Raw genomic sequence first — 21,449 nt, 5'->3', positions numbered from 1 at the left:
ACTTCCTGTGTGCTCTTCCCAAAACGCCTATTGATGAACCTGACATCAGGGAGATCTCTGGGCTGCAGATGTGTAGGTGGAGGAGACAGCAGCAGTGCTGGTTCTTCAGCATTGTGTGCAAAAGTGAGAAAGGTGGATGGTTTCAAAATAAAGTGCTCTGTTATATTGACAGCAGAGTGCAGAACAGGATCTCCTCAAAAAGCACGATAAGATTCATGTGCAGACCAAAAACAAACGGATAGTAGGTGTTTATTATAACAAGGTTAGCTGCAGTTTCCAGGCCGGTATGCTAAGCTACATGTCTGCAGGCCCCAATTACAAAGTTTAGATTGAAAACCTGAATCTGATCTGTTTTAAAGCCCCAACGAAGTTTTATTTAGAGTCACATTCAGGATGTCATTTCACTGAGATAATCCTGAGGAAGTATTCCACGCTCACAAACTGCCGTCCGTTTGTCTTCATCACAATGAAGCCGCTGCATTTTCTGTGGCCAGATGTGTTAATGATGTGACACACAGGCCAAACGCTTCCATTCATATGCAGGAGCTGTTTCATCAAGTTCAACTTCAGTTCAGCTCTCTCTTCCTTATCTTCACCGCGCCAAGTGAAAACAGCTCATTTACATTTAGTTCGTGCTCTTTTTCCCCAGAAATTCAAAAGAAAAAAGGGGCATTTGGGGAAAAGTGCAAGTTTTCAGAGCCAGAGCTCATTCTGATGCTTTATCTTGTTGTGTTTCCATCCCGAACACGATTGTCTCCTAATTAAAATCTAGTAGGTCCATGCAGTCTGAAGGTTTAAAGCCGTCAGGACTTCTTGAACTTTCTCTGGGTGTTTAGCCCTCATCTGCCCAGTTTATATGGAATCTAAACCTGAAACCTGAAACCTGACCAAAGATTTAACACTAACCCTAACCACAAATCAGTCAACCATAGAGAAACAGGGACATTTTCCCATAGACTTCAATACAACCTGACTTCCCTCCATGCAGCTTCAGGTCAAGCAGCTTTTATTTGCAGGTTCATTTAGTTTTTTGAATGGGCCCATTCCGTTGGTGTTTTAATGAGCCAATTATTGTGACAGAAAAATCCTGAATCCTCCCCAAAAGGATTTGATACAACAGAACTTCGAAACGACTAAACGAACGGGGGAAACTCAGATAACGACGTTATTAATCTGTTAGTCATTTATCGTTTGTTGATTCATAAAGAAGAAGACAGGAAGTGATCATGGATCAATTCAGCTGATGTGTTTTCTCCTGCAACAGGTTTTCTGTTTTTTTGTTGTGTTTTTTTAGATTTAGATTTTCGTGTTTGTTCTGTTTTTGTGTTTGTGTTGTGTTTCCCATCCAATCACAGTTGTGGACATAAATTGCAGCCTTGTTTTAATGTGTGCACAGTTCCCAGCTTGGTCTCCACTAACATCAGTGCAAAGTGAACGGGATGCATGAGCTGCTCAGACTGGTCTGATGGCCGACGTTGCATTTTGGTGTTCCCCTCTTTCCTTATGTTTATGTTGATTTTGTTTTCTTTCTTTTGTGTATGTAATGAAGGTAACTGCGTCTGTTTTTGTTTTTCATTTGTAACTTGAATGAAACAAAAAAAAGGGGGGGGGGACAAGCAGGTTCATTCTATGTGCATGTGCTTTCCCCCTAGACTCTGGCTGCCCTAACGAGAAATTCGATAAATCTGCTTCCAAACCATCTCGCACAAGCTTTGCATGTCCACTCTGGTCCTGAGGAAATTAACAAGCGAATAGAGAGCGCCATCGACTTACGGAGTGGCGATAAGTTGAGAAGAGAGCATATCAAGCCTTTCTCACTGATGTTTAAAGACTCCAGCCTGGAAGAGAAGGTAGCTGGGGTTTTAGACAGATAACTGTTTTTCTTTTTTCTTTCTCTTTCCTTCCTCATATTTATTCCTACACGAAGATTCGGAAGCAAAACAATGACCTACATTATTTTTTCCCCATCATGAGTAAGCTAAAGGAACTTATGCACTAAAAAAAAATAAAAAATTTTTTTCTCCTGTATTTACGCCAGCCATTGAGGGATTTGGGGACATTTCTGATGTAATAAGCACAAAGTGGTTGAGGGTTTCCTCCTTGTTCAGCAGTTTCCTTCATTTAATTTTCAGAGTAGAGTCTCAAGTGTGTCACAAAGTTAATTATGGACTGGAGTCTTATATTAATCAGTATTAAATTAAAGTGGGTAAAACAAAGGCCAATGAACTCACCAATTCATATTGGAGTTTCCCTTTTTCTTTTTTTACATGATAGGATTATATTTAGTGTTTTTATTTTCTGTAATTGAGAATATATTTTTTTAAGACTCTTCAAGAGAAATTTAGGTTTCATCTGTCTGCCAATAAAATTAGATTTTGCAGTTTCATTTTCTTGCTTTGACATTAGTTCCCATTTTTCTTTAATTAATTTTAAAAATTTTAATTGTTATTCTTATTGTTTTTTAACTAAATGTTATTGTTGTTTACAATTGATTTAGCTATTCTAATTACACCTTAAATTCCTCATTTAAAAACATATCAAATCAATTTAATTGTTAATCTGGAAATTCATATTTTAATCAGGTTAATTCTGAAAATAAAAAGAATCACCACTGATTTTTGACTCAGTGACACAGAAATGGCCAACTGGGTGACACTTTGATTTGTTTGATGCTGCTGATTTGTTTTTGGACCCCCTTCAGTTTACTCATGACCAAACGTCCACGACCTGGACCTCTTACATTTTTGTGGAAAAAGCTGACTTGTTCAACTTTTTTATTTTCTTTTTATGAAGAGCATTGCAATCACTCAAAATAGCACAGATTATGACTTCACATCTTATAACTTGAAATAAACTCTATAGGCAAATGGATGTTTATTATAAAATTCTGACAGAACTTCTCAGGCAGCAGTCAGCCAATCCTGACAGCTTGTTTTAAGGTTGTTTCTGAATCCAGACTGTGAGCCGTTTTCTGTGGACTGAGACCTTTGAGACTTTCACTGGATGAATATAAAACCTGGACCTGATTTAGAATCAAAGACCAGATGGAGGTCTGCCTTTAGACCACATGGACCTTTAGACTGCTAATTTGCTTCATTATTTGAGACTTTGGTCCATTTAAATAAACATTATGAATAGCTTTGTGGACAACTGCAGTTTTCAGTACAAACAGCCAAACTGAAGGTCACTTTGGACAAGTTGTTTCCATAGAAACAAATTCCAAGGCAGAGTACTTGTGATGTAATATTCTTATAATTATGAGATGTGGAAGTCATTATTCAAAGAAAATGCTCTTCTCCTCTGGTGAATACAATGTACTTCTGGAATTTTTGGTCCAATTTCTCCCCCCCCCCCCCCCTTTTTTTTTTTTCCTATGAGTAAGCCCATCTTTGACCTTTGAGTTGACCTTTATATTAGCCCATCCTTTCTTTCCACATTTGTGCTTCCCTTTAAATCCCGCCACCATTTTTAAATCTTTTCTGAGATCCTTTTTTTTTTTTTTTTTTTTTTTTAAACCTCTTCAGTAAATGTGCAGTGATTTGCTGTTGGCCTCCCTAATTTTTTTCCCCTCCTTCTGCCAAATTTGTGACAAAATGTGAAACGTCCTCTTGCTAATTTCCCAGCACCCTTTGAGAAAGAGACAGCGTGAGGACGGGGGCAGCGGGGGTCACGGGGGGTTAGGGGGGGTAGTTTATGTTTGAGATGAGTCTGGCTGTCAGTCCAGGTTGGTCTTGAGCAGAGGTCTCCAGCTCCGGTCCTGCATGTTTTACATGTTTCCTGATTCAAATGATCAGCTCGTCATCCAGCTCTGCTGAGGGCTGATCAGGAGACACTTGTTTAAAACATGCAGGACAGCAGCTCTCCAGGACTGGAGTTGAAGACCTCCGGTCTACAGTCTTACATCAGCACGGCGCTTTCTTCTGGAAATCAAAATGAAAGTCAACATTCTGGTCCCCACGAAATCCAGAAAATCCAAAAAGAAAAACTGTTTTCTTCAGGTTGTGAAGCAAAAGCTCAGTTTAATTCAGTAAAATAACTTAAAAGTAAATTAAAACTGAAGTATTGTTTTAGAGGCTAATTTTAAAAATTTACTTTATAAAAGTTAATAGTTTGTTCACGCTCTGATGGTCTCTTGGTGGAAAACTGGCAAGCCAAGCGTAACCTCTACATTTCTACATTTTGGCAGAGAGGTTGTAAACAAGTTGGAATTCATTTTTATATCCATGAGGTTTAGAAGAGCTGGCAGGTAGTAAACCAAATTAAATGTTTCCTGTTTGTTTAGCTGTCCTTTCCTGAATGTTGAGCAGATTTGGAGAAAACAAAAACAGCTTTTTAAACCCAGCACAACTAAAACAACTGAACATATTGTTAAAAATGAAACCAGCTCAAACCAGCTGTTACTTTTTTTTTATCTCATCTTGATTAAAATAATGTAATCAGATAAACTGTGAGGTTTTTATCTGTGCAATCTTTCAAAAGCACCTAACGGTTGGATTTGACTGGGGACAAGTGGAGTAAATATTCACCTCCACTGATTTTTCCACTGGTTGAGTTCTTTGTAATGATTTTGAAGCGCCAACAAAAAAATATAATTCAAATCCAGTTTCAGTTTAACAATTGGTGAAGCGCTCTTAGCTAACGTCTCTGACTCGGCTAACAGCTAGCAGTTAACCGCTCTAACTTAACCGCTAACAGTTAGCAGCTGCTGGCTAATAGCTACCACTTAACCGCTAACAGCTAGCGGCTAACAGCTAACAGCTACGTTGTGCTTACCGCTTGCCGCCTCTCCCGGGCCCCCCCGGTGAACCCGCCGGCTCCTGTCTCTCTCTGACGCATGTGTCCCGAGGCCGGCCTCTGTGTGTCTGAGGTGCATTCGGCGTCTTCGGTGTTTTGTGTCGGTCTGAAAATGTGCTCTCCATCTTCCCGGCCTCACCTCCTCCTCCCCCCCCTCCTCTCTGTCCCCTTCCGCCGCCGCAGTACTCCCAGATGAGGGATGAGGTGTTCAAGTCCAACCTGGTGTGCGCCTTCATCGTGCTCATCTTCATCACAACCATCCAAAGCCTGCTTCCCTCCGCCAGGTAGGAATCAGATTCTGTCCATCTTCAAGGATCAATGAAGGAGTATTTATCCCTGGTTCCGGATCTCCGGGTCACTGCTGACGGTGATCCCAGATCAGGTCCAAACTGACTGCTTCAGTCTCAGAGCAGCTAGCCTAGCCTAGCCTAGCTTAGCTTAGCTTATCCGGGGCTAACATCAGCAAACATGCAACAGATATTAAGAATCCTCCACTTCACTTGTTTACTTTTGTAACGATAACTTTTGGACAACTTGTTCCACCTCTTTTTGGTGGTGCATCTCAGACAGGATGAGATCCTGTTTCAGATTAGCTCGGTTTCTCCTACAGGCATTAGCTGAAGCTAACTAGCATCATATGTAGCATGGCTTTTTCCCAGGTAAAAATGTGGATGATGGAATATTTCCCGCTGGCTGGTGGACCTCGAAGGGCGCCAAACGAAAGGCGGCAAACGAACAACTTATGCTCCATTTTTGGTGCTAAGCAGACATACAATTTATATCTTTATAAACAACAAGACGTTATTGGAGCAAAATCAAAAAACATGTTTCATCAAAAGTGATGTAGAAATTATGGCATGCCTTTTTCTTGTCATAGTGTATCTCAGCTGATGATAGTTTTTTATTTTACCATATGTCTCTGAAGGATGGTAACCATGGTGATTCAGTTCTCCGTCCTCATCTTCCTCCACTCGTGCCTGGTCCTAGTTACCACGGCGGAGGACTACAAATGTCTGCCTCTGGTCCTGAGGAAAGCCTGCTGCTGGATTAACGAGACCTACGCCGCTCGAAACGTCATCATCTTTGTCTCCATCCTCATCAACTTCCTGGCAGCCATGATCAATATCGTGAGTTGGGTTTCCAGTGAATTGGAATATTTATGGAGGCGGTGTATGTTTCCTGGCTTCGGTTCAGAGGCCAGAGCCAACAGCTGCAACTTTTCCATTAACTGAAATTCAATCTGCCTCTTCGTATGTTTTCTCTGCGTAGTTTCCTGATGTTGCCATGTTACGTTATTGATCCAAATCGCATTTTATCTTAATACTGGTGTTTAAACGTCACTTTGACAAGAAATGCTCAGTTGTTTTGTTTTTTTTTTTTTCTCACATTAACAATAATACAGACTGAATTGTATAAAAATTATACGAGAGAATTTGCAACTAATTAAAAGGTTCAATATTTGACTCTTCTACTCCTGTAACAGAGCTGTTTGTATCTCTGAGAAGTCAGAAATGAGCAGCTTCTCTCTGGGAGCTGTATCTCGTTCTGTTGACTCACAAATCAGATGTTGTTTTCCAACACAAGAACTATGAAAGATTAAAGACATGAAGATTTTTATACTAATCCTGCATTGTTTTAATACTGTGCATAATAACACTAACCCCACCTCCCTGGTGGTCTCCCCTCACCTCACAGCTGTGGTGTGACTTCGACAAGTCCAGCACCTTCAGGAACCAGACGTACAACGAGTCCACCTCCATCCCAGACATCTGCTTTTACCCAGAGGTACCGGCTAAACGAGCTGTCTGAATTCTGCATCACTTCCATCTGGTGCTTGCTTTTTTTTTCTTTTCTTTTCTTTTTTTTATTTCTCTTCTGCGACAGAGGCAAAATGATGAATTAAACATCTCCGACATCTGCTCTCGGCCAGAGGGAGGTCTCGCCTCAGACAGCGGCAACTGATGGAGCCGTCACAGCGTCACAGAGGAAATATCTGTTATGTTACTTTGCTCAGACGAGATGCAGCTCTTTGATTAAGGAGGTTTTTAGATACATGATGAAGTTACCGACTTTTACTTAAAGCTGGGTTCAAATCAGAGGCCTCTGGTGATGTCATCACACCAATCTCAGATGAATAACCAGAAGTTTCTGCTACAAACCCGGTGCCTTTAAAAAGCGTTTGTAGCCATAGAATTGCATCATGGGATATGAAACTTAAACATCTTTCCACCGCAGCGGCTTCCATTTTGACCTTGTTCTTTTTATTTTCTTGCAGCCAGGAGTCCTGTTTGAGATTAGACCCCCACCCCCAGACTTCCTGTCAGAATAAAGGAAATCCTCAATCAGATTAGGAATTGTATATTTGTAAAATTAACTTCACATACTAGGATGACCCGGTTGTGGTGCATAAGTAGGTTTCACTAAGGTAAACATCTGAACCAAATTTCAGAGTCCAAGCGTCTGTTTTATTTCCCTCCCCCTAGTATTTTGTTTTCACGGGGGTCCTGGCGATGGTGACATGCGCTGTGTTCCTGCGGCTGAACTCCGTCCTGAAGCTGGCGGTGCTGCTGGTGATGATCGCTGTGTACTCGCTGCTGACTGAGGCCTTCTACACCTCGCTGTTTGTCCGCTACGACACTGTCCACCACAACACAGAGTGAGTGGCATCTCTTTATCCATTCTGATGCATATTTTAATAATGTTGATGAATTTGTCAGATTACTTCCTTAAATCGTTTTATGTGTTAGTGTGAAGATGAGGACGTTCATGGTTCTTCACTTGTCTTTTTCTTCACCCCATCCACTTAAAAAACACATCAGGGAGTCACATTGACCTATTTTTCCAGACATAAATCTTGTAAATGTGTGAAAGCTCTTGCAGGCGTTCATGGTTAAAGTACAGTGACCTTTAAAGTGGAAGTACAATGACTAATTAAAGCACACAATAGGCTCTATAAAGCCTTCAAGTAGAAGTTTCCACACAGGTCAAGCTGCACAGAGAACCGAACTGAATCAGATTTCAGTCACTAAGCCTTAATTCTTAATTCATATAATTGTTTTAACACAGCAACGATAATATCATGATGGAAAGGCTTTTTGTCCAAGTCGGTAACAGATCCAGTTTCTTATGGATATTCTTCTTTTAAAGATAGAAATGTTCAATTTCTCATTACTATAAACGTCCTTCTAAATGTCTCCACATACAGCTGCCAAAATGGTGAGAAACATATTTTGTTGTGAAGCTGCAGCTTGTGTAGGAGGAGAAGAACATTTTTCTCAGCTTTTATTTTACACCTAGTTCATAATAGTAATAATAAAAAAAGCACAAGACATATTTTCATCAGGGGACCTTTAAAGTGAGAGTGACAATTCAATAACAAAAAAATCTGATATGTCATATGTTGTTTTTTCTGGCTTCCCAGAGTGTCTCTGGTCCATCAGGTCTTTTTGCCTCATTTCTTCCCTTCCTGGATTCTCCAGGGGGCATTTTACAAGCAGTATTATAAATATTTCAAGAGGAGCTTGTTTTCTAAAACTTCAAACATCAGCGGCTTCGTGACAAATGTTGGTGCTGGAGGGGAGATTAAAATTCAGACCAGTCAACATGTATTAGATCATATGTCGCCGTTTGTTGAGTTTTTGGGGAAATTAAAAGCAGAACTACAAAAATATCTGAAACCAGATTGTGATGCACATTTTGTACGTGTTTTCTCTTTCCAACAGAAACTTCCTGGGAACTAAAGAGACGTCTTTGCTCCTCATGGCCATGTTCCTCCTCGCTGTGTTTTATCATGGCCAGCAGGTGAGTGCAGCTAGATTAATGTCCTCGTGCAGGAGGAAAGACTTTTTTTTTTTTTAAATCATTGTCTCCAGCAGAGAAATATTGAATGGTCCTGATCATTAATGCTAAAGATGCTGCCGACTCAAAATGAGTGAATTAGTATGAATTATTATTATTATGTTTTGTATTTGTTTATTTTCTTTTATAATTTATAAGTTCAATTTTAATTGATTAATTTAGGGAAACCTTCATTTTTTTGCATCCAAAACATTCTTTGTTTCATCTGGAGGCTTAAAAACAGCAATTCACAAACAAAACCGCCAATTCACGGCAGGTTGGACGTCCCGTCTTTGGGTGACCCAAAGGACAAATTACTGATTAGTTATGGAAGAACAAGCTAAAACTGAATCCATCCATCCTCAATACACAGGAAGAAGAAGAGCATTTCAAAATCAGACAGTAAAACTGTTTAGTTGGTCTGAACTGCGATGAAGATGAGGGTCAGACAGCAACAGTTGGTGTCACTGCTGGTTAACATCTGGACTGATCGACGCTGTCTGATAAACAAACCTGCCTGTTTATATGTCTGACACAGTCGGAGTCAGAGCCGTATGGAGGACGCCGGCATCAACAAGCCGCTTTCATGCCTCTCTCTATGGCAACCTTTGATCACGTCCTTGAGCGGCTTGCTGTCAGAGGAGATAAGGTCGTAATTGAGGGTCCTTTGTAGCCCGAGTGAAAGTAGAAAAGCAGCAGCATTTGAAGTCACCCAGCGGTATATGGATTTTCCCCGGGTCAATTCTGCCGCTGGTTTGGAAATGCAAAGACAATGACAGCTCGGCGGCATGAGGCGCGTGACAGCTGCAGCTCTGAGGGACGTCAGGCCGAGAGACTCGGGAAAGAGGCTGTTTCCTGTTGGGCCGATCCAGCGCTCCTTTTAGTGGAGTGTTAATTGTTGGATATGTCGGGTTTAAACACCGGGTGAGCTCTCTAAATGGCTCTGTGCTGTCTGTGAGACATCCTCAATGAACTCTGGATAAAACTGGTTCTGGAAGGAGGAGGAGAGTGTTTTCCTTTAAACAGATGTCAGTTCTCTCACACTCAGTTGATCTTTAAAAGAACATAATTAACATAAAAGTTATAAAGGGTTTTATTTGGATGCGGCTTCTACAGATTCCACTGAATCATTTTAGCGTTCTGAAAATCACAGATATATCAACGATTCAAATAAAACACAGAAGATTCTTTGTCGTTAATCTTTGTATTTCCTTCACATCTTAGTGAAGGTGTTGGGGAACTGAAAAATGTACAACCTGTTCACAATAACCCGCATAAGAGACATTCTCTATTGACATTATACCAAAGCGTCTTTATGTGGACAGATGAGACATGACTACAGAACATTTTGAAGATCTGCTCTCTCTCTTCTTGTGTCTTTCATGATGAACGATAAAAATGAATGTATGTGTGTGTTTGCACTTTCATGCTTCCTGCTACATGACGCAGAGGCTGAGCCAGAGACCATTTCTGTAATAAACTAATGGCAGCAGAGACCAGAAGCCGGTTCAGTTGCAGTAATTACATTATCAAGCACAGCGAACATGAAGCTTTTCATTACCATGCTGCTGACACGGCTCTTATTTTCATATGATTAGAGTTTTCTGTGAAACCACTTTCAGACCAGGCAGGTTTTTAATGGTACCAGCGATATCAGAATAAATCAAATACTTTGCTCTAACACAGGTTATTGTAACGTGTGAGTGTTGGTTTGTTTTAGGAAGCTGATAGATCTCATGAGTCTCAGCACGTTGATAATGAAACAACACAACACTGAGGATGATGCTTTTAAATGGGTGAATAAAGATGCAAAAAAAGAAATCCAGCGAAGGTCAGACCGGATCATTTTTAGGTGCATAATGGCCGCATCTTTGTAGGCGTGGCTGAGGGGGGGACTGCTTTGTTGTGTGCTCTTGATACTTTCCTTCCTTTTTAATTGAAGGATTTTTGGTTTCGTGGAGTATGTTCACACCAGTGTGGACTAAAAGGAAGAATATTATCCAAAAAAGTGCAGAAAGTTTTTCACCTTTTGCCTAAACTCATATATGTGAACGCTGCAAACAGCCTCTCAAGTCAGAGCTGTTGGACATGGAAACAAAAAAACACAGTGTGAGCCAGCAGCCGCGCTAATTCTGAGTAAAGTTTTTATTAAACTGAGGAATGGAGCTTTTCTTCTTCTTCTCCTCTGAGGGCTCATAGAAGCCATTTTGAATGAGTGTGTCATGCTGCGCCGCTCTGTGGACGTCAGGTTAGTTAACGGCTGAGCGACCCCCATTATTTCACTGGACACCATCTCATTATCCTGCAGGCTGCGCATTCTTAATTAGAAGAACAGAAAATTAGATGGAAGTTTTATTACTCACTCGTAAGATAAAAGGACTAATTGGCACCGCAATTCATCACAAAACTGTTTCCACCAACTGATGCTTGAATCCTTGTAGGCTTTATCTTCCTGCTGTCATTTTTATAATCACTGATGTTTTTTTCTCCTCTCTAAAATAAACACAACTAAATGTTGCTGAGGTAGTTTTTTGGCTCTAATATATTCAAATGACTTTGTGTTAATTGTACATTGAGAAAAACAGCCTGTGTTTTCATTGCTTTTCTGCTGTCCTTCAGATTGATTGTGCTCTCTTGTGTGTCATAAGTGATCCAACCTTTCTTTCATTCTCTGTTCATTCCAGAGCTTCGTTTAGCGTTTGTATCATTTCACAAGCACAAACGACACTTTGGAAAAGATCTCAGTGTTGATCATGAGACAGCCTTCTGTGACGTCACACCTCTGTTTGGGAGCTGCTTTTTGTCTGTTGGCCATTTTGGTTTTTCCATGAAAATACAGCATGGCTCGTGTGTCCAGGTGGGCGGGGCTTGGGGGCGGTGCCTTGCTGTGACATCACAAAGTCCTTGATGTCCTGATGGCTGGCTTAAAGCCTCGGTTTGTGGATCTAGGCTGCATTTCCCTGGGCTGTGAACCTGGACCTGATTTAGAATTCAAGACCCCATTGAACTCTACCTTTTAATCATATGGGAACACTTCACAGCATCTTGGAGTGGTGTGGAAAATCCAAAAATCCAAGATCAGTCTAGTTTTCTAGTTGATCAGAGGTTCAAGAAATAGAGCAAAATCCGGTTGTTTGTGTTTGAGAAGATGAATGCTGCAGCAGCCCTTTCTTCACTTTCTGTGTTGTGTTGTCTTTTGTGTTCAGCTGGAGTACACAGCCCGGCTGGACTTCTTATGGCGCGTCCAGGCCAAGGAGGAGATCAACGAGATGAAGGAGCTGCGAGAGCACAACGAGAACATGCTGAGGAACATCCTGCCCAGCCACGTGGCCCGCCACTTCCTGGAGAAGGACCGTGACAACGAGGTCTGTGCAAACATCACACGTTTGGATTTCTCTTCATGGTGACAAGTAGTTTCAGGAAACATTTACTTTTCTTGAAACCTCACTTCTGTTGTGTTTTTTGCTGCTGATCCCCAAATATCAGACTCTAGTATTTTCAAATGTGTCTTAACCAGAGTCAAGACAACAACTTTGCTACTTTCTTTTAAAAGGCACCAAAATCCCCTTAAACAAGCTTGTAAACATTTTTCCCACCTGAAATAATAATAATGTCTAACTCGAACAGAGGAGCATCTGTGTTTGCGCAGTTACAGGAAGCGAGTTGAAGTTTGTATTTAAACTGTGATGGATGTTTAAGCATCAGAAAATAAGAGCCAGCTGCAGCCTGCAACAGAAAGAAAAGACCATCTAACTGCTTTTCAACCGGTTTTCAAACAATTGGATAATGGGAGAGAGAATTGGTGGGGCGGTTCGATCAGACAGAACCTTTGCAGAGGTTTTTTCTTTTTAGGTTGTATGCGTTTGATTTGATTTTAATAACACGTTGTCAGTTGGCAGGAGGGAACACATTGAGTCGTCTCTGCCGTCGGAGCTGCAGTGACTCAGCTGCTTCAACTCTCCAGAGAATCAAACTTTACAGAGTTTCTCTTTATCTGCACATCATCTCCTCCGCCCTCCTAATTGGGGTTGAATAGAGCTGTTCTGCACTCATTAAGAGCCTAATATAGAAACACACACATTAACACTCAGATTTAATAGATCTTCTGGAAAGCTGCTGTGGTGTTCTATTCACTCTGCAATACATGGACTTTACTGTCAACATTCTTTTCCAAACCATACCGCCGGTCCTTGGACAACATATATCCTGGTTCAGTGGATGCACATTAGTGAGAAAACATAATAAAACTTTGGGATCCGTGACCGCGTCCAGTCCCTCCTCCTGCGCTCGTGGTCTCGTGCTGACGTTGCTTCCTGTTCGGTGCTTCTGAGTGTTGCAGACGTTGATTTATTTATTTATTTTTATTTATTTTATTTTATTTTATTTATTTATTTTTTTTTTTGGTGTGGCATATTGCTTTGCTGCTGAGCTATTGTTGCTCCCCAACATTTCCACTCAGTGACGACAGTGTGTACAGCTGACAGGGCAGCGCCAGCAGAGCAGCAACTTCATGAACCCACTTATTGGATAGAGCTCAGCACAGCATCACAGGTGGAAATTTATTTTAAGTGCCAACAAAGGGCATTGTATGACTCCTCCAAAGTCAGGAGAAGAGCAAGAGTGTGCAGTTAATGGAGTTAATGTTCCCCTTCTCTTTAAAGCCTTTACTGAACGTCAAAGTCACAGCGCTGAACAGAAGCATGCAGAGAAGTGACCCATTCTGCTGCAAAAGCATTTCTGGCAAGTTTTACTATTGCTACACAGCTAGCATTAGCATTACCAGAATGCAGAAATCAATTTTAAAAATGCCACCTGATCTGTGCTGCTTCCTCTGTATCAGAAAGGAAACAGACTGTGAGTTTGGAGCAGCTAAAGACTAACATGTTTTTAGTGCTGATGCTGAGCAGGTGCGTTCATCTGTGCGTAACATTTTGGTAATAAGCTCAAAACAGTAGAGGCTATTATTATTAGCATTATTATTTATTTCTGAATTTCATGTAAATTCACCCAGGAGATGTTGAGACACTTGAGTTTGGACCAAAGAAGCAGAAGGAGTGAGAACAAAGAAATTGTCGGTTTTTAATTAGATTCCTAAGATGAGTCACAAGTTAAAAGTGACAAAACTTCAAATCAAAGGCGGGTTGATAACTTCAATGTTTCTCTGTAATGAGCTACATGCCATTAAGATAAAAAAACAAGATGGCTTTAGGATGAATCCACTTAAATATCCCTGGCCAGGGTTTGTTATCAGCAAAGCACAAAATCTAAAGTTTTTTTTTTCATAATGACGGAAACAGAAGAGAGGCTTTTTCTTTCTAAATCTTTGTTCTGTTGCTTCTTCTTTTTTCCAACTTGATAAAGACGGTTGTCCTGGTTGGCAGGGAGGATGGTTGTCACACATTGGAGTCAAATCGCCATGTTGTCCCCTTCATTATCGACTCCCCCGATCTTCTGTTGCCTCCTGAACAAAAGGCAAGCAGCTGATGAATTATAAATGTCAGGAGGGGAGAGCTGATATCATTCTGCTCCCATGCTTGTTCCTAATTAAAAAGGACATGATTAAAAATGCATCCATTAGGATAGGTTGGGTCCTAATCACTCGTTACATTATTAATCAGGCTGTTTTTTGTTCCGTGATTTGGATACTGGAGCTCTGGCTTATTAATAGGTTGTTACACCCTGAAGAGGTGTTGATGATCTTTGGAATTAATCAGGTGACAGAGAGCTGAGTGTCACCTCTGTCAACATTTTCATTTTCAGCTTTTTAGTTGCTAGTGAAGGTTTCAGAGCTCCTGAGGTCCCTGTAATAGTTTCTGGTCCCCCATTTAGTAGATGACCTTTAACTCCCTGACTTCTGATTCTGATCTCCAATCTTTAAAATGTAAAAGTCCATGTTGGTTAATATTACTTTACATTGAACAGTTTGAGTTTAAAAACTGTCCTTCACACACACCACATTTCAGTGTGAAATATGGTGTTTTAAGGAGTTTGAGTTAGAGGCTTCAGATTGAGGGTGAGACCTCCAAACACTGACATGATGCAGAGAAGACATTTGACTTGGACCCAGTTTCACTTTGAAGCTTTGACATTTGACTGAGCTCATTCAGAGCGTGAATAATGTCACAATGAAGTCAGATCCCCTTTTTTCCCCCTAATAGTGTCATTACATTGAAATGCCAAACAGAATACTGAGAGGGAGAGAGCGACCTGAATCATGAAGTGAAATGTTGAACTCTGGCTGGACAGTATGTTTATCAGCCTTTTGTTGAAATATTCCCGTGTGGCCTCCTGCTTCACGTCAGCTCGGCCACGTGCTAACATTGCCCCCCGGTGGACGAGATGCTGCAGCACAGCAGCATTTACAGCAAACCTCAACAGTGCAACACGCTTTTGTGCCACAATTCAGCGTAGTGAGTTTATTTACCCTAACCCAAAAACAAATTGTTTATCTGTTTATCAGAAAACAACAAATCAGAACGGATTTCTGAGTCTCCTTAAAAAAAAATGGAGCAGATCTCAGGTGAATGTTATATATCCTGCAAAGCTGGATGGTGGGCGGGACCTGGGGGGGTGGATGATTGCTTTGTTGTGACATCACAAAGTGACAGTGAAAGTCCTGACGGCTGTTTTGAAGGCTCAGGTCTGATTTACCTTTAGACATTACCATCTACAGTTTGAAAACTTTGGGAGCAAAGGGAACATATTTTTGGTTTTCTTTAAGGGAACCTGACAGGAAGTGCTGCTGTTCTGTCCCCACAGGAGCTCTACTCGCAGTCCTACGATGCCGTTGGCGTGATGTTCGCCTCCATCCCGGGCTTCGCTGACTTCTACTCCCAGACGGAGATGAACAACCAGGGAGTCGAGTGCCTGAGGCTCCTCAACGAAATCATTGCCGACTTTGATGAGGTGAAACGGCGGACCTTGAAGTCCACACGCTTCTACTTCACACATGAACAGCCTCCATTTTTTGATTAAAAGGTCCATCTCATCCTCCAGAACTCTTCAGAGCAAATTAATAAAAAGGCAGGATAGGGCTGATTCTGGCAGAAAACTGTCTGCACTCATCTGACTAAATTAAAATTCTGAAATGCAAAAAATTCTGGGATGCACAGATTTATGGAAAAAAATAATCTTGATTTCAAACTGGCACTAAAAATGACAGATTTCATAAAGTAGGAGTAAAGATGAGAAAACGGGCCTCGGGTTCAGTCTGACTTCAAAACTCTCACAGATCTTGGCTCTCTGGGAGAGAACTGAGGACGTGAGGAGCTGACGCCTCCAGCAGAGAGACACACTCACACCAACCCTACCCTGCAGCTCAGAATAGTCAATAATTCAATAGATGCTTGTTTTCAGTGCTGCGACGCCAAAGGAGCCTGATTTTGTGCAAATGGGATCTTATATTCATGTATTTATATTAACCCCGTGACGTTTATGTGACAGAATAAAGACAGAGACATGGACAATCGGATATTTAGAGCTGATTTTTCATCACTAATGAGCAGAACTCCTGATCAGATAAAGATAGAAACATCCCAAACACATGAGAGGAACTTTTCTTTGGTTATTCTGCTTTACTCCGTTTTTATCAGGAAAATAAGAAAACATTAACCTCTCTGTTGTCACAGTTACTGGGTGAGGAACGGTTCCAGGACATCGAGAAGATCAAGACGATCGGCAGCACCTACATGGCTGTCTCCGGGCTGTCGCCAGAGAAACAGGTGAAGCTTCAGCAGATGAAGCTCATGTGGACTTATGAGAACAAAACAACAGATGTGGGTTTTTGCCTCTCGAATGGAGGCAGTAATGGTGGAAATAATTGATGGGCGTATCATCCAGATGTGTTGCACATGATCAGGGCAGTGTACTTACTTTGTCCCAAAAGCTGTTTTGTGAAAGAACCAGCTCCGGCAGCCAATATACGATCTTTCCTGCCTCCTGCTGGCTCAGACTCTTCTTCTCTTCTCTCGCCTTTTCACAGCAATGTGAAGATAAATGGGGTCACCTGTGTGCGCTGGCGGACTTTGCCATCGCCCTCAACGAGAGCATCCAGGAGATCAACAAGCACTCCTTCAACAATTTCGAGCTGAGGATCGGTAAGAGCTGCTTCACACCTCTCCACCTTCACCTGTTTCTGAACTAATGATTGTTGTGAGCGATGATCAATTCGTTGTGTTCTTTGTCAACATTTTGATCATTCAGACTTAAACATGTCAAAAAGTCCAGTTATGGCCATTATGGAGTTCACTTTGCATTTGGATCAGCGCTTCCAAACCTGAACCTGCTGCCATTTTGAAGAGTCGAGTTGAAACTAGAGACCAAGACCATAAAGCGTCACTCGGTCTGAGTTCAGTCCGTTTGAAGACGGCAGCTCTCTGTGTCGATGTCAAACAGTTTATGCACTGTAGCTAAAAATACACGCACAGCAACACAACGTACCAGCCTGTGTCACTATGGCAACTGCCAATGAGCTGCCTGGTGTCGACACAAAAGGCACAAATTAGAGATAAACTAATCAGGTTTCAGTGTCTGACCTTTTTACGCTCGTCATGTGACCAGACGTGGAAGATACTGGACATGCCGACACCTGTTAAGCGTGCTTTAACCACAAAGGTGTTGTTTTCATGCAGCATGTGGTCACTGTGTAAAAGTACAGTTATAAGAACGAATCCCCTCTTTGTCCTAAAGGCATGGCTCATGGCTCGGTGGTGGCAGGTGTGATCGGTGCCAAGAAGCCGCAGTATGACATCTGGGGTAAGACGGTGAACCTGGCCAGCCGGATGGACAGCACCGGCGTGAGCGGTAAGATCCAGGTGCCCGAGGAGACTTACCTGATCCTGAAGGAGCGCGGCTTCGCCTTCGAGTACCGTGGCGAGATCTATGTGAAGGGAATCAGCGAGCAGGAAGGCAAGATCCGAACTCACTTCTTGCTCGGCCGGGTGCAACCCAACCCGCTCATCCTGCAGCCGCGCAAGATCACCGGCCAGTACTCGCTGGCGGCCGTGGTCCTCGGCCTGGTGCAGTCCCTCAACCGCCAGAAGCAAAAGCAGATCCTGAACGAGAACAACAACTCGGGCATCATGAAGGGCCACCACCACTACAACCGGAGGACGTTGTTGGCACCTGGTGGCTCCGAGGTGGGCGGGGGGCATCACGCTGAAGCCGCTGATAAGACTGAGCTGTCCTGAAGGCCACACTGGAGTTTTGGTTCCACAGATTTGTCCGAGCCAGAGATGTTCTTCAGGCAAAAATAAGCCCAACAGCTGACATAAACCTAAACGGGTGCAGCTAAAGAATAAAGTTTAAATGTGAGGACACGCTGACTGAAATAAAGCTGCAGGAAGTTCTTCAAGAGGGACAACAACACAAACCTGAACCTGGTTCCAGACCTCACATTTAAGCTCTTAAAGTTGGGTTGTGCTGTTTTCTCAGAAACTGACCCATCAGAGTTTTGTAGGAAGGTTCGTGACGGGGACAACACTCCTGCAGCAGAACTGAGTCCAAACAAAGTGGATGAGGCTGAGGCCGTCTGTCGACGCGGGGGATGAATCTGTTTCATGCTACAATCAAATCATTTTTAAACTGTCCAAACTTTCTAATAGCGGTTCTCCAGGTCAATGCAGGAAATGTGAAATTTGGTGAGTATTAAACACGCACTTCCTGTCCCAACAGCTTTAAAGGTACCCTGTGCAGTTTTTGTCCACTAGCAGCATAATGGAGGAATGTCTTTAGTTTGGTCTGCTGCATGGCGTGAGTGACATCATATGCATCGCCATTGCCAATCGTTTCACACTGTTCCACTGACCTGCAGGTGGCGCTAGCACAGAGATGTCTGTTAGGAAGAGCTAATATGATGGACGTAAAGAATCCATGTTTCACACTTCTGTTTGAAAAATGTTTTTCTAGGAAGGAAAGTTCTTTAGACCTTCAGGAAGCACACAATGAATGTAAACAGAAACTGTGTTTACAAGAAAACTCCACAGGGTCCCTTTAAGTGAAGAGACAAACAGCCGCTGGGTTAGCATCACAGAGCCTACCAGTTCAAATGTTTACTAGCCCGCTGACCAGTTAGCCCGAAGTTTCTCTGGCTCCTCCCACTGACAGTCAGCTCAGCCAGTAAGAGGACTTCTTCCTGGACCGGCTCTACTCTGGATGAATGTTTGTAGAACTGAAACTCCACTTTGTTCCTGAAGCAGGAGGAGGAGAAGGTGTTGGAGGGAGGGAGGGACCGGCCTCATCGGTCCCCTCCGTCTGTCCAACGCTCCTCCTGTCATTTCCCCTTTTTACGTCGCCTGGCCGCCAACTTGTCTTCGCCCCGCTCTGACCCCCGTCTGGTATCGAAGTTTCTTTTTTGTATTTCTTTTATATATGACAACATAATAAAAAGGGGTCTAATTTTTTATATAAACCACGTGTCTAGTTGTGTTTATTTTTCGAAAAGATGCTGTGAATGGAAATCTGAAAGATCTCTTCCAAAGGTTAACTTTATGGCCTCCTGCTTGTCCAAGTTTGATGAAATTTCTTCAGTCTTTGTGTAATCATGTACAAGACACTCATGAAAACAACTTCTAATGGACAGAATTATAGCAGGAGATCTTGATCTTATAAAATATATAACATTGACAAGAATATTAGGGTTTACAGGAACAAGAAGTTTCAGGGTAAATGATAGATATGCATATATTAAATGTGTGTAATTTTACAAGCTTTTTAAAGGTCCATGTGGTCTAAAGGTAGACCTCCAGCTCCTGGCTCTAAATAACATCCAGGTTCTATTTAATACCGTGAACGTATTAAAGGTTTCAGAAGGCTGTTGTCCTCGTCTCCTTCTTGTTGACGAGTCATGTGGTCAGACGAGCACCTGCTGGATGATCCCGAACCGTCTGGCCTGTGACTGACTGAGCAGATGGCTGATCGTCTGTTCGGTGCAGTCGGACCAGCAGCAGATCTTTGGTGAGTCAGAAATGTTGCCTCAGCCTGAGATCTGGGGGAGTTTGGAGCCAGGTGAACACCTGGAACTGGTTTTCTGTTGGATCAGACCAGCAGTGACCTTTGACCCCTGACAGGTATCCATGGTAACCAGGTAGCGTTACTCCCTTCAGCAGATCGACGCTCAGAATAAAAAGCAAAGTAAGAACTCTGATCGGTGATTTCTGAGGAGAAACCTGCTGTCAGAAGGTGACGTGCAGTTTGTAGAAACGTCCTCAGGATGGCAGCAGACACCGAGTCAGACAGCTGATGTGTTTTAGGCTGCAGGAACATTTCTACTCACCTCTGACCTCTGACCTCTGACCTCTTCATGACTGATCACATATGACAAACTTAATGATCAATCATCCACTCAGACTTCCTGATTAAATGGAGTCAAAGGAGGTGGTCAGAACCATCATTCATTCATTTCGCCCTTTTTGCTCTCTAACTGCAGTTTGAAGAGCTCTGAAATAGTTTCTCACCACCGGAGGTCAGCAGAGAACCAAAGAACCAGACCTGCCAACAGGATGTGTGCTGTCGGCTCACACTCATTAAAAAAGGAGTGACTGAAAACTTTTCTGACGTTTTTATCTGAGAATTTTAGTCTGATTCATATTTGTGGAAAGATGAATATAGAATACAGAAGCTCTTCTTCCCACCCAGCAGACAGCACGGTGACCTCTAACAACCCTTTTATATCCACATTTGTGAGCAAACAAATTATATTGGTAGCTCCTCTCTCAGGTCAGTTGTTCTCCATTGGCTGCCTGACCTGACATCCTGGTACTTTTCCTCTGCTCCGCCTCACCTGTTAGCCCCGCCTCCTCCCATCAGCCAACATGTATCTTGAATCTCCAGGCCGTGTGGACCTCTAACTTCGGTCATCACAGTTACAGTGTTAGGGGGGTACCTCCTGGTTTCCTCTGTTTGTTTTGTTTCTGTTGTCCGTCACTTCCAACAACTTTCAGAAAAACAGGCAGATTATTTCTCAACACGCAAACTGAGTCCCATAAATCTGACTAAAGTTGCCTGTCTCAGCTCTAAATGCCCTCCCACGCCAGCCCCTCGGCCTCAAACAGAGACATCACTGCTGAATAAATCACTAAATCAAACTCAATGACTCCCGTCGCCATGACGCCAACAAACAACAACACCTTTGTCGGGGAGAGATGGATTAGTGTTCCTCTGCTGTCCCTGTGTCATATGGCTTTTCTGTTAGACACGAGGGAGGAAGAAGAACCCGAGGAGGAGAACGAGGAAACAGGCAGAGATGTGGAGAACGGAGTTGCCATGGCAACCAGTGGCATGATGGTGGCAAGTTCAGTGACAAGTTTGTTGTATTTCAGGTGTTTCAACAGACCTTCAGACGGTCTGAAGGTCTGAAGGTTTAAAGGTCCAACAGTCTGAAGGTTTAAAGTCCAGACGGTCTGAAGGTTTAAAGGTTTAAAGGTCCAGACGGTCTGAAGGTCTGAAGGTTTAAAGGTCCAACAGTCTGAAGGTTTAAAGTCCAGACGGTCTGAAGGTCTGAAGGTCCAGTAGGTAGACCTCCATGTTGTTTTTGTTTCTAAATCAGGTGTAGGTTCTATATTAACACAGCTAAGTATAAAAAAAAAACAACCTTAAAACCAGCTGATTTCTGGAACTTTCTGTCACACAGAGCCCCCCCCGCCCCCCCGCCCCTCTTGGTTTCTGAAATCAGCATATTTTTGAAGAATCAAACATTGTTAATGACACTGAACTCGGATCAGACCTCCAGCTACAAATCCTCAAATCAAACCAACAATTTTCTGGAGCTGCATAAATATGAATTGGACGTCACCTTTGCCATGGCAACCACCTCCTTCCCG

The 21,449-nt window shown here is 42.5% G+C and overlaps 1 protein-coding gene across 1 annotated transcript in view; it reads left to right on the top strand.

The window, feature by feature from the left end:
* The window catches only part of adcy8 (adenylate cyclase 8 (brain)), a 46,345-nt gene extending 27,391 nt beyond the window's left edge, over window positions 1-18,954 (top strand). Inside the window, exons 8-18 of the mRNA XM_029524476.1 lie at window positions 1,653-1,850; window positions 4,978-5,078; window positions 5,720-5,921; window positions 6,490-6,579; window positions 7,278-7,450; window positions 8,517-8,595; window positions 11,838-11,996; window positions 15,391-15,537; window positions 16,260-16,352; window positions 16,613-16,727; window positions 17,320-18,954. Of these exons, the coding sequence (XP_029380336.1) occupies window positions 1,653-1,850; window positions 4,978-5,078; window positions 5,720-5,921; window positions 6,490-6,579; window positions 7,278-7,450; window positions 8,517-8,595; window positions 11,838-11,996; window positions 15,391-15,537; window positions 16,260-16,352; window positions 16,613-16,727; window positions 17,320-17,819 (1,857 nt within the window). The 3' untranslated portion in view covers window positions 17,820-18,954. The remainder of the gene's footprint in view (window positions 1-1,652; window positions 1,851-4,977; window positions 5,079-5,719; window positions 5,922-6,489; window positions 6,580-7,277; window positions 7,451-8,516; window positions 8,596-11,837; window positions 11,997-15,390; window positions 15,538-16,259; window positions 16,353-16,612; window positions 16,728-17,319) is intronic.
* Window positions 18,955-21,449: the final 2,495 nt, after the last annotated feature.

This window comes from Echeneis naucrates, chromosome 17 (assembly GCF_900963305.1).
Source record: "Echeneis naucrates chromosome 17, fEcheNa1.1, whole genome shotgun sequence".
In the NCBI taxonomy this organism is placed as follows: Eukaryota; Metazoa; Chordata; class Actinopteri; order Carangiformes; family Echeneidae; genus Echeneis; species Echeneis naucrates.
This window is presented reverse-complemented; position numbering and strand designations above follow the sequence as displayed.